The sequence below is a fragment of the Mustela nigripes genome, chromosome 1 (assembly GCF_022355385.1).
Source record: "Mustela nigripes isolate SB6536 chromosome 1, MUSNIG.SB6536, whole genome shotgun sequence".
In the NCBI taxonomy this organism is placed as follows: Eukaryota; Metazoa; Chordata; class Mammalia; order Carnivora; family Mustelidae; genus Mustela; species Mustela nigripes.
In genome coordinates, this window is record NC_081557.1 from 119774506 (window position 1) to 119787938 (window position 13433).

Consider the following 13433-nt stretch of genomic DNA (forward strand, 5'->3'; position numbering starts at 1 on the left):
GAGACAGCGAGCATAGGCAGACAGAATGGCAGGCAGAGGCAGAGGGAGAAGCAGGCTCCCTGCTGAGCAAGGAGCCCGATGTGGGACTTGATCCCAGGACGTTGGGATCATGACCTGAGCCAAAGGCAACTGCTTAACCAACTGAGCCACCCAGGCATCCTGGTAATCACTTTTTGATCAGATAACAAATATCATGATTGCTTAGTTTCTCTAAGGAAGATTTTTAGGAATTTAAGAAATCATTGTTTTTTGAGTAGACTGCTTAGAACCAATTGTTATTAAACTGAAATAAATGTAGGCTTCCTTGTATTTCCCTGTCTTTTCTTAAAAACCAGATCTCCCTTCTGCGGAAAAGTAGCTTGGCAGAGAAGAGCGAGCAGGGGGCATGAGTCAGTATATCTGTTTTAGTCCTAGCTTTGCCCTTTAATATATGTTTGACCTTGGTATGTTCTCTCACCCTGTCTGACTTCAACTTCCTCTATTATGTTTTCTTCCAACTTAAAAATCCTACTCAATTTCTTTCTTCATCTAGGACAGTCTTGGGGGTAACAGCAAGACAGCCATGGTGGCCACTGTCAGTCCAGCAGCTGATAACTATGATGAAACCCTTTCAACTCTGCGGTATGCAGATCGAGCCAAGAACATCGTGAACCATGCTGTGGTGAATGAGGATCCTAATGCACGAATTATCCGGGATCTTCGGGAAGAAGTAGAAAAGCTCCGAGAGCAGCTAACCAAAGCAGAGGTATAAGGCACAGCCAAGCCACACATTGTGGGTCTAGGAAAATCTAGAATTTGAATTTTCTTCCTCTTAGCTGTAAGTGATAAGTACTCCACTTAGAATTTTTGAGTTTCCTATAGGAAGAGAAACTTGAGATGAGTAATAAGTAAAGACAGATAGTCATAGTTGAAATTTATATAGAGTTTTTACTGGTGTGAAAGGATTGAACAGGAAGAGAGAATAAAGGGAATTGAGAAAATGTTTCTTTCCACAGTATAGGCAGGAGACAAGAAAGGAGAGGTATAACTAAGAATAAGGGAGAGAGGGAGAGAGATGCTTAAAACACAAAGTATGCAATTTTAGTGCAGAAAAGACTGGAAGAGGACTCAAGCAGATACTTGTATCATTTGTTTACTGGTTGAAGGCAGAATGGAAATCTTAAGGAGTTTTTCCACATCTTAATAACCTAGTTTTTCCATGTTGTGGTTTAATTATGTTTGTAGAAAAAATATTTTGTAGCAGAAATACTCATCTGTTTAGGGATGCCTGGGTGGCACAGCCAGTTAAGTGTTGGACGCTTGGGTTTGGCTCAGGGTGATGGGATCGAGCTCCATATTGGGCTCTGTGGTCAGTGGGGAGTCTGCTTAAGATTCTCTCTCCCTCTCCCTCTGCCCCTCCCACTCATGCTCTCTCTCTCAAATAAATAAATAAATCTAAAAGAAAGAAAGAAAGAAAGAAATACCCATCAGTTTAGAGGTGCTCTATTTCTACTACCCTTTGTATATTCTGTGATGTATGGTGTTTATGTTCCTTTACTGAATTTGAAACATGTACCGTTCTAACCTACAACCAGATGCTCATCCTCTTTTTCAAAACTGGAATAAAATACCAGATTCAGGATCTGTAGTTTAATTAGCATTCTATTCCCATGATTAGCCCTGTGGGACTCTTTCCTGGGTTTGGGACCATAGCCCTTTTCTTTTTTATAACCTGTTTGCTGGTAGTAAGTTGATAAAATACATGGTCAAAACAATTGTCTTGGTCATATTTTTGCCCCTTGAAATTTATCTTGTTTTTACAGTATAATTTTACAGTTCATCAGGATTCTTTGAAATTTTGTTTCCATCTTCCTGGTATTAATACTACTGTTCAGTTTACAACATGTGCAGATTTCATCTGTATATACTTGAATCAATACCTGAAGTCATGAGTAGAGATTAGAATGAATCCCATGTATGAGTCTAGATATACGGTCCTATTGGGATTTAAAAATAAGCCATTGAGAGCCTAAATGTTCTGTCTCTCTAAATGTAATTAGATCTTGAGGTGCCTGGGTGGCTCAGTCATTAAGCATCTGATTTCAGCTCAGGTCATGATTTCAGGGTCCTGGGATGGAGCCCTGCATCAGGCTCCCTGTTCACTGGGGAGCCTGCTTCTCCCACTCACACTTGCCCTGATTGTGTTCCCTTTCTCGCTGTCAAATAAATAAATAAATCTTAAAAAGAATAAATGTAACTAGATCTTCACAGTGACAGTAGGTTGGAAGAACACAGGTGAGTCTTCCTTTCAAGCCTACCTTGGCTAACTGAATTAGCTTGTGGGATGCACAGAGTCTGGTTGCTGTTTGTCAGTCGCATTCATCGTTCTGGCTTAGGTAGATCAGAGAGCTTGGTGAATTATAGAGCTGAGAGCAGCCAGATTGTTACTATTATCCTTTTGGATTTAGTTAATGCTTTCTTCAGGGCATGGTACAGACATTTCATGAAATAAACATTTTCTTATAGGCAATGAAATCTCCAGAACTAAAAGACCGACTAGAAGAATCAGAGAAACTAATCCAGGAAATGACTGTGACCTGGGAGGAGAAACTGAGGAAAACCGAGGAGATTGCACAGGTTCGTGCTTCCTGATTAAAGCAAGAGAAAGCTCGTGGCAGTTTGTGCAATGCAACTTATGGCGTTTCTGGTTCCTTTTTTGATTTTTGGCTTTGAAGATGGCAAATCTAGCACCAGTAATAAGAAACTAGATCCAAGAGTCCATTTCACAAAGTTAATTTGAAGGCTAAAGAAGACATAATTATAATTAATAGTTCATTATGTAAGAAATATACTTAGAGACATAAACATTTTTTAAATGAAGTAGCTACTTTGTAGTCTCTGACTCTAAACCCCCAATTCTATTAAGTGCTTTGCAGTCCTAAGGAACTTAACCTTATTACAAAATTATTAGTGGCAGATACTCGGTTATAAACCTCTGGCTTTATTATGACAACTTAATAAAAGTAATATGAAATAACTGAATCTGAGTTATCTATTGTGTTTAAAATACTTAATAGAGGTAGAGTTGTGCAATTTTAGGGTGGGAACCTTAGCATTTGGAAAGAATCCTAAATGTCCAGTTGTCTACTTAGTAAAAGACTTGTTCCATGGCATTCCTTTTAGGTAGGTATTCAGCCGGTTTTAGAAATATACATGGTATGTGGAGGCCAGCCCCCTATCGAGCAATCTTTTCATGATTGGACAGCTCTGATGACTCCAATAGTAGCTATTTAATCAGAATCTTTTATTCTTTCATTTACGTTCATGGTCCTTAGTTTGTTCTTCAAAGCTAAGAGAAGGGGTGTTCCACATGCATACAGTAAATGAGAGTAATAATAGCAAATATGTATTAGGTACATGTGTTGGGCCCTGTGCTAAGTACTTTTAAATGCAGTATTTTATTTAAGCCCCCAACAGTCCTACAGGACAGGGACAGTCATTACCCAGATATTTAAGGTAACCTCTGCCTTCTTCCGCTCCTTTTCTAAAGTTAAAAATCTCTAGTGTTTTCAACTGTTCCTCATATTAGTAAATACACAGAACTTGCTACTTTTGTCACCCAGCAGGTTCCGTCTTTAAATGTGCTTCCCAGAATCAATGTGTACATCAGATATTGTAGGATGGTACTACTATTATGTAGCATAAAGTGGATGTCATATTAGTACAGACTAATTTTTATATGTTTTTTATTATCATCATTTCCAAAATAGATAATAACAGGAGAAGAATATAATGGATTCACTTGTGGCATCAACCAGTTTCACTGAGATCAACATATGACCATCTGGTCTTATCTGTTTCCCAACATTGAGTTATTTTAATGCATATCCTTCAAATTAGAAGAGAATAGTCCAGTGTATGAACTTTATTTCTCATTTATACTTACTTTTTGTTTTTCACAAATTATAAGTCAGTCTAATAATTACCCAACTTAAAACTAATTTGTGTGAGCCTTTTTGAGCTACTCCAAAAGTAAACATTGACTTTGAAATGGTATTGTATTTGCATTGCTTTGCTGATGGAAGGCAGGGTAGGTCTAAGTGAAATTGCATTGCTAATGCTGTTAAATTGTTATCATTAGCATCTTTCCTTACTTAACTATTCTCTTCCTCCATCCAGTGTCCCTTTTAAGGAGGGTGCCTGATTTTATCCAACACTTCATTTAACACCTTATCTTTGCAAGCCTTCAGGCTTTCTGCTGCTGAGCTTGCGTCTCTTTTCTCCTGGAAAAAGACCTGGTCTGTTGGTCACTGACCTTTTTTCAGAAGACACTAGCATTTCCCAAAATGCATTTCTGGCGGTATAGCCACCAGTTGTTAATAAGTCTTCTGGGAAGAAAAATGGTCCATGGTCAGGTAACTTTGGGATAGTATCCCTAAAAATAGCAGAATCCTCAGGCTGTAATTCAGTTGTACTGCAAACTTACTATGTGGCCCTAGTTAAATGACTTAGTTTTTCTTGTCTTTCCTCAGAATCAAAGGCTTTTGGTGGCTATGACTCATTATCACTTGCTATTTATGTGTTGTCAAAGACACACTGCTCTGCTCCTATTCATATACCTTAATCTTAGACTACTGGTTGCAGGAGTCTATATCCCCCTCTGTGTATACCGTTGTATATCGTTTGGATTCAGAGACAGGTAGTCACAAAGAAGAAAGGTTCATATTCTTAGGAAAATAATACTTGAATGCATATGCATTTTTTATTTTGATACATTCACAAGACTGACATTTTGAGCGCTCACTGTGTATGACGCACTGTGCTAGGTGTTAGGAATTCACAGTGGATGTATGGGATCCCTGCCTTCATAGAGAAATAGTCAAGTAAACAAGTATGAGTTACCAAGTATGAGAACAAGTATGCTTCAGATAGAAGAGACAGGTGTAAAATCTGTTCATCTAGGGAGCGCATTCTTGACCCTTTCAGGAATCTGGAAGAGTTCCATATAACTCTTTGAGAGTATATAAGCCTTTGAGAGTAGAAACCATAAGACATGAAGATGGAGAGGAAGCGGGCCAGATTGAGGGCCTATGGACTTTGTTGAGGGAGTTGGCTTTTATCCTGGCTGGGGATTCACCGCGGCTGTCGGGCAAGAGAGTGTATTAAAAATTTGGCCTTATGGAAAGATCACAGTTGGTAAAACAGCTTTGCTCAGATGTACAGAATTAAATGAGAGAGACAAATTTAAGATGTTAGGTATTTTCAAGAGTAAAAATTGAGAACTCAGTAGAATATTTGGTTGCTATTGGTAATGCCTTTATTTCTCAAAATAAAGTTGTAGTTAACAAGATAAAATAACATATAGTTTGGAAAGAGAAAAAAATGCAGTGATCTATAATACCAGGTCCTAAGATAACCTACTTTAATTATACAGTTATTTAATAATTATTCCAATGTATGACCTTTTATATCTTGCTGTATCAATAGTTATGGAATTAATAGCTCTCTAATACATTTACAGGAGCGACAGAAACAGCTTGAGAGTCTTGGAATATCTCTTCAGTCTTCTGGGATTAAAGTTGGGGATGATAAATGCTTCCTTGTTAATCTGAATGCTGATCCTGCTCTGAATGAACTTCTGGTTTATTATTTAAAGGTGAGGTAACAGACTTTGCTACCATTTCCTGCAGCAATATAGAACAGTGTTTCATAGTATTTTTTTTAAACTTGGAGAACCATGCTTATTCCAAAATAATGAGAATTAGCAAATTGTTTAAATTGAAGTATAGAAAATCTTGAGTTTCTGAGATTAATTTCCCTTTTTATTTGATTTATTTTTAAGATTTATTTATTATTTTAGAGAGAGAGATAGAGTGGATGTAGGGAAGGGGCAGAGGAGAGGGAGAGAGAGAATCTCTAACAGACTCCCTGTTGAGCACAGAGCCTGACGTGGGGCTCCATCCCACAACCCTGAGATCACCACCTACGCCAGAACCAAGAGTTGGATTCTCAACCGACTGAGCCATCCAGGTGCCCCTGGGATTAGTGGCTCTTTTTAGTCTTCGAGTGATATAATTTAACCTAGTAATACAAAAAATAATATTCTGATGTTATTTTCAAGAAATTAAGTAACTGTAGCTACTATTATTGACTGTGATTTATACCAGGGAGTTAAGTAGGTAACTTTAAAGCTTAAAGAAGGACTTTTAGAACTAAATGATTTATTAGTAGACTGAAGTTTTCGTGGTTTATATGAAGCACACCTTTTTGTGAGTGGTTAGATTATAAAAAGAAATGTTTATTTATTATTTTAAAGGAAATGTAAATGGAAGTTATGGTATAGGGCCACCTACTATGAATTTTGTGTTTCCAGTAATTTAGGAAAATTTAAGAATTTGGATTATCAACTTATAAAAAAAAAGAATAGGTCACTTAGAGACCAAGAGGGTCAGAGTATGGAACAGAAAAAAACCCAAATAATGATATACACTGAAACCTGAAATTGTGGGACATATCAGGGAGGCAAGAGACAACTTTAGAATGAGCCGGAATCCTGAGCCACTACATAAATTATGAGGAGCTCACAATCGCCTTGTCATGCCAACAGCATAAATAAATTAGGTAATTTATAGTCCTATTATTAGGACTATATGATTCTGACATGTGGTTAATAAATACTAGGAGGAAATCCCCCTCTCTTATACTATAGGCACTTATATAGTAGGTTTAACTAAGATGACTAGGAAGTTAAAGATGAGCTGGTAAAGTGTTTACTGTTGTAAAATTAAAAAAACAAACAAACATGTGGCTTCGTGTCTAGGAAGACTAAAGGATTTATGGCACATTGGCTAGTTTCCCAGTTTTGATCAGAGATATCCTGGCATAATTAGTTGGTGTTATTTTGATAACACCCCTTATTAATGAGTATCTGATGCCATGTTTTATTATGCTATGAATTAAATCACGTTTTTGATACATATAGCTTGTGTGTGCTCTCAGATTTTTGTACTCGGGTGGGAGCAACATGAGAGTAGCAGGGAGATGACCTGTGTTTTTGTCTGGATGTGTGATCTCAAGTCCATTGCCCCCTCTGGTCTACAGACTCCTCTATAAATGGACGCTTTGTCTGGCTACCTCGCAGGGTTCCTGTGAAGATTAAATGAGAATTGATATATACAAACACTATGTGAACAGAAGCAGTACATACAGTACATACAAATATCAAATATTGCGCATTTATTTGATGCTCTTTGTGGTGTCTTACGTATATTATCCTTGTCTGTTGAAAAAAGAAGTTTAAATGATCACATCCTGTACTGTGTTTCTTAATAATCGTGGCAGCATTTTGCATTAGGGTTTCAGCTGTAGACAGTCATATGCTTCAGGAGAGATGCAGTATAGAATAGGACTCAAATATTCTGCCCTTTTTATTTCTCTGAACTCTGAATTCTTTTTCTTTCTGATGTGATGAAGTTCAAATTGGAACACACAAACACATACGCCCAACAAGAAAAAAACCTGATTCATATCTGTTCCTTAACTATAAAATTAAACAAAGAAACTATTTAAAGATTTTTGGAGAGTAGTCAAAATATTTCTGGTCATCTCGTGTGGAGGTGTCGGGATTCTGTTTCAGATTGTGTGGTCAACCCTGTTTTGGCAGAATTTGAGGCAGTGTTGATTTCTTGACTGCCCAAGCGCACCCCATGACAAAAGCATATTCATGACCAAGCACATTCAGAAGGATGATCTCAGTCCAAGAACAGTTTTTTGCTTCAGTAAAGTGATACCATGATGTGGGAAGGAGGAATTTGGAGGCTGAGCATTTTGTTTTGTTTTGTTTTACTTTCTTCTTGCCTTTGAATTCCGAAATCAATTTAGGTGCTGGGTGGATGACTTCACATCTCGGGGTGATTTTCAGCACCCCATCTATAAAATGAGGGCACTAGATTAAATGGTCTCTAATGTTTTTTCTGGTTCCAAGTGGTCTGAGTCTCTTCCAGAACAGAATCCTCCATTTATTTGTTTGGTCTGGAACTGGCAGGGTAGGGTATGGTGGCCAAACCATAGATGGAACTTAACTCCTGAGATGATTTCGCATCTGATTTGCATGCATGGGCAGTCTCTGCCTTGCATGGCTTCAACACACACAAATTCCAGTTACCACAATTTAGTAAATAATGTTGATGCCACTGCTGTTCATGAGATTCTACATATGCAGCCAGAGAAACTTAGTGAGGGTGAACTTACTGATGTAAGTTATGAAAGTGTGACGAGAAGGATGAAGATGTCCCAAAGGGAGTGACACCAGAGAACACTTCCCATTGAAGGAGCCCTTGGAGGTATTTTGTAGCATCTGGACACAGAGGTTAAAATGGTAGATGCTTAGAAAGGAGTATCACAGTTTGCCAAGGAACAGAAAGCATGCTCACTCCATATTGTAAGTTATATACCTATACAGAGAAGAAGAAGGCAAGCAGTGTTCAAACTACTCTTGATAAGTTTTTCACAAAGAAAATATTTTAAATTTCAATGTGTCTAATATTCTAAATTATAGTAAACTAAATAGTTTTACTGTTTTTTCATTTCCTTATATATTGTAGCAATAAGAGAATTCTTAATGTTTTTACAGACATTTAAGAAAGTCACAAAATAGGAGCACTTGGGTGGCTCAGTTGATTAAGCCTCTGCGTTTGGCTCAGGTCATGATCTCAGGGTCCTGGGAACCTGCATTAGGTTCTCTGCTAAGCAGGGAGCCTGCTTCCACCTCTCCCTCTACCTGCCTCTCTGCCTACTTGTGATCTTTCTCTCTCTGTCAATAAATAAATAAAATCTTTTTTTTTTTTTAAAAAAAAGGTCATATAATTGTGGTTTTCCCCATTGATTATTAAGATCTCCTTGCAAAAAGTTATTTTTACAACTCTGTGTTCTCAGGTAAAGCAAGGATCGCTTGTGATTCTGAGATGGTCTTGGAGACTTCTACCCAGTAACAGCCAAGCTTCTAGGGGGAAGCTTCTAGAGGGAAGAATTGCTTCCCCCACCTTAAAAACATGATGCTAGTTATACGCTTTGTTTTCTGAAGAGTTTTATAAACACTTATTAGAAAAAGAGGGGGGATCCGTGCCCAAATCCCAACATGTAGAGATGACCTCAGTTAGTATTTAATAGTTTTATCACTATTCTCTAGATCTATTCCTATATGTATGTCTTTGGATTTAGAGTGCTACACATTTTCACATTTCAGAAATGGTATCACAGTATGATTGATTGTCAGCATGCCTTGAATTATCCACCAAATCTTTCAGGAGGGCTATTTTGCTCATGCAGTTCTGGATCTACTCTTCACAAGTCAGCTATTAATGGCCTGGGAAACAAGGCTGATTCTACATAGATTTTACATACACACAGAAATTCTACAGAGTTTACATAGACACACTCAGTAAGGATTCATACCTTGATAAGTGATTCAGCCGCAGCTTGAAAAGACATGTTGCTTATATCATTGAAAGTAAACCATCTGTTGGTATGTTGCCTAGTATTCAGTCGCTGACTGAGGGGTTCAGAATGGCCGAGGCACCAGCCAGACAGTGTTTCTGGAGCTGCAGGTTAGGTTTCAAGGAGCCCAAGATGAGTAAGATAGTTAGGGCACATTAGGAGTTCTTGGGTCGGCAGCAGTTGGACCCCTATGATTTAGGGCTTGAATTCATAAAAGATGGGCAGGTGCCTTCCTGCCTTTTACACCTCAATTCTAGAACAGTTGTCTTTGGAGTCTTGGTTCTGTTAAGCCAGAATGACTTATTAAGGAATTTTGATTATTTAGATATGTGAGGAGTAACAAGTATTTTTCTTCTTAGTGCTCCTGATACTCACTTACCTTTTCCTTCAGAAATTATCTGAGGATGCTGATAAGTCTGAGGAACCTCATAGGCTTTACTAATATGCTGCTTTTCCTTCTTGTAGGCTCAGAAAAGCTTGCCCTGTGAAATACGTCACTAGTGGACAATTCCTGTCTCTTTTCATCTTCCTTTCTCTCCTCCCTCATTTTCACATCCCCTTCCTTCTCTGTCTCTTTCTCTTTGTCCTTTAGGATTTAGTGGATGAAAGGGAGATTCTTAAAAAAGCTGCATAAATAGTTGATTTATAAAGGAAGCAAGGTACTGTAATTCATAGAATAGTTAACTAATCATCTCCAGTGAAATTAAATTTAAATGGATGAAGAAAGATTAAAAAGCCATTTCTAGCCTTTAGCTGTTTCTGAGATTTTAAAATCTAGTATTTTATATTTGTTAAAGTTTTCCTGAAAACTAGTATACTTTAAGAATCATTATATTCAGGGGTGCCTGGGTAGTGCGGTTGGTTGGCATCCAGCTATTGGTTTCAGCTCAGTCATGATCTTGGGGACATGGGCTCAAGCCCTGTGGCCTGTGTCGGGCTCCATGCTTGAGGCAGAGTCTGCTTGAGACCTTTTCTCTCCCTCTGCCTGCCCCCCCCCCCACATGCGCTCTCTTTCTCTCTAAAAAAAAAAAAGGCATGTATCATATTGAGATGGAAAATCTACCACTGATTAACTTTATCTTATTTTGATTACCTTGTACTTTCATAGCACTTACTTATTAGATAAACCTCTGCACCAACCTATGATGTTTATTTTTTTCCTCATGAGTATTTTTATTGCATTGCTTAGAGCAAAATAGGGGGAATTTATCAAAAAGCTTATTGTCCAACTTGTTTAAACATCAAACAGTAAGGCTTTGGCAGATTGAGCTTTTAGGGCTCAATGTTTTAGATTCCAGCCAATCATCATCCAAATCAGAATAGATTATAACCTCAAATGAGAGATTTAAGTTGTCTCTGAGATTGTAAGCACCAGAATTGGGACTTTGTCTTTCTTTTATCTCTAGCCATTCAGTGCCCATCTTTTAATACATGTTCATTGTAATATTTGTCGAAAAAGTGAAGTTTTCCTTCTAGAATTTGGATTAGACCTTTATATGCTTGTGTTTATATCTTATCTCCAGTAATTTTTAATTTAGTCTATGACCAGATACTTAGTGTCTGCCATGTATCATATGCTGTGCTCTTTGTTGGCAAAGATGCAGGACTCCTGTCTAAATAAAGGGAAAAAACCATTTGTGCCACAGGTAGTAAAATGTGATACCCACTCTGAATATAATCAGGGTTCAGAGAAGGGAGAAGTAGGTGTCACTTAATGGTGAAACTTTCAAGTAGAAGATGAAGCTAGACCTGGGTATTTAAGACACTCTCATTTAGATGAAGGGAAGAAGAAGCATTTCAGGCAAAGAGAACAAGAGCAAGGGCACAGATGGGGGCCTGAACCTGTGTACAGCTGAAGATATGCTCAAACTCCAACCTGGAATATATAGCTCAGGGCTTACCTCCACTTCTACCAAAGTCACTATTAGGACTCTTTCTAGAATTTCTGACAGGAGGAGAAAAGAGATTATACATGGAAATGGCCTAAGCCAAGTGTTCTGGGGGATTTTTCCTTCTTTTTTAGGTGGTCCTGGGCCCTTTTTCTCTGTAGACTTTGTTTTGTTTTAAGATTTTATTTTTTTTAAGTAGTCTTTACATTTTATATGGGCTTGAACTCAAAACCCTTAGAGTCAGGTGCTCCTCCAGCGAGTCAGCCAGATACTTTTTCCCTCCTTTTGGAACTTTTTTCTACCATGGGATTGGTTTTGTACAGACAGGGTGGGAAGAACCAAAGTGGGTAATGGAGATAGGCATGAGATAGATTCCTCAGGCCTGCTACTGACCATCATAAAACATTACTTACAGTTTCTACACAGTCAAGTCTTGTTCTCCAGATTAGAAAAGTCTGGGGATTAGCTGGGAAGCCTCACCCAGTAGTGGGAAGTAAAGGTTTATGTGGCATGTCCTCTGTATTATGTATACTCCTTGGGGATTGGATAGGATACCATAGGACAGCTCCATCCCAGCTCCATGTTGCCTTAGAAACACCACTGCAGTATAGTTGAGTGAAGAAGCCCCCAGAAGAGGGGAAATGAAAATACTAGTGGGGAGGGGCCCTTTTTATGAGATTGAGGTCCCAGAAGAGATGGGAAGCACTGGGACCCACAACATAATTAGAAGAGTTACCAGCAAAGGAGAGAGAGAATCGTCTTCCTTTGAGTCTGAAGGAAGTGATTATTCATTTATTTTTCTTTTGAATTTATCTAATGCCTAATTGTGCCACACCTGTGTTAAGTGATTGGATTACAGTGGGGAGTGGGTCAAACTGTTCTCTGCTTTTTTCCAAGCTAGCGGCGTAGGTAGATACTGAGCCCCAACAGTCAGTGCTAAGTAAGGAATTGAAATAGGAGAGTAATGGGGTGGTTGATTCTGATGATCAGTTCGGGATATATCTCTGAGAATGTGCCCTTTAAAGGTGAGATAGAAGTGATAAGAAACTACCAATATCAAGGTGGGGGGAAACATTTCAGACCAAGGAAACTGCCTGTGTGTTCAAAGGACTGAAAAAAGGCTACGTGGCCTTATCTTGCTCCAAGAGCAGGGGGAGTGGCAGGAGCTAGAATAGGAGAGATAGGCAGGGCCACATCTCTGGGTGTTTTCTTTTTTTTTTTTTTTTTCCTTCAAGATTTTCTTGAGAGAGAAAGGGAGAGAGCGAGCGAGCATAAGAGGGGAGAAGGTCAGAGGGAGAAGCAGACTTTCCGTGGAGATGGGAGCCTGATACAGGACTCGACCCGGGGTCTCTGGGACAATGTCTGGGACCTGAGCTGAAGATAGTCGCCCAACCAACAGAACCACCCCGGAGTACATCTGAGTGTTTTTTGTAAGCCTGGATAAGAATTTGGAATTCATGGAAACCATTAGAGGGCTTTAAATAGGGAGATCACATGATCTGCCTATGTGCTGGTAGTGGATGGGGTTGGGGGGCGGTTAGGATTAAAAGTGGAGGAAATAGCAGGAGGTGTATCCCTGTAGTAGAGCAGGGTGTGATAGATGGGGGGAAATAAGCCAATTCCGGATATGTTTTGGAGGGACAGTCTATAGGGATGTTCAGACTGACTTGGGCCCAGGGGTAGGCTGGTAAGGGAAGGACAGGACTCTATAGCATCTAAGCTTTTTAGCGGACTAACTGGGTGGTGGCAGTAATCACTGCCCTGGAAGGGACTAGATTCATTGGGTGGGGTTGGGGAACAAAAGTTCTGCTTCGGGCTTTTCACTTTGAAATGTCTCCAAACACTCAGATGTCATTTAGAATGACATTTAGATGCTTTGAAATGGCTTTAAGCAGGGCAGCTGGGTGACTCAGTCGATTAAGAGTGTGACCCTTGATTTCGGCTCAGGTCATGATCTCAGACACCTGAGATGGAGCCCGTTATCAGGCTCTGGGCTCAGGGGACAATCTGCCTGAAATTCTTTTCCCCTCTGCCCCCCCCCCCCCCCCCCCCCCCCCCCCCCCCCCCCCC

At 39.2% G+C, this 13433-nt stretch overlaps 1 protein-coding gene across 2 annotated transcripts in view; it reads left to right on the forward strand.

Annotated features, from left to right (window-relative positions):
• KIF13B (kinesin family member 13B) overlaps nt 1-13433 on the forward strand; it is a 198080-nt gene that overhangs the window by 92824 nt on the left and 91823 nt on the right. For both annotated transcript variants that reach the window (XM_059372373.1, XM_059372380.1), the window contains exons 11-13: nt 533-745; nt 2506-2616; nt 5501-5635. In XM_059372373.1, the coding sequence (XP_059228356.1) occupies nt 533-745; nt 2506-2616; nt 5501-5635 (459 nt within the window). The remainder of the gene's footprint in view (nt 1-532; nt 746-2505; nt 2617-5500; nt 5636-13433) is intronic.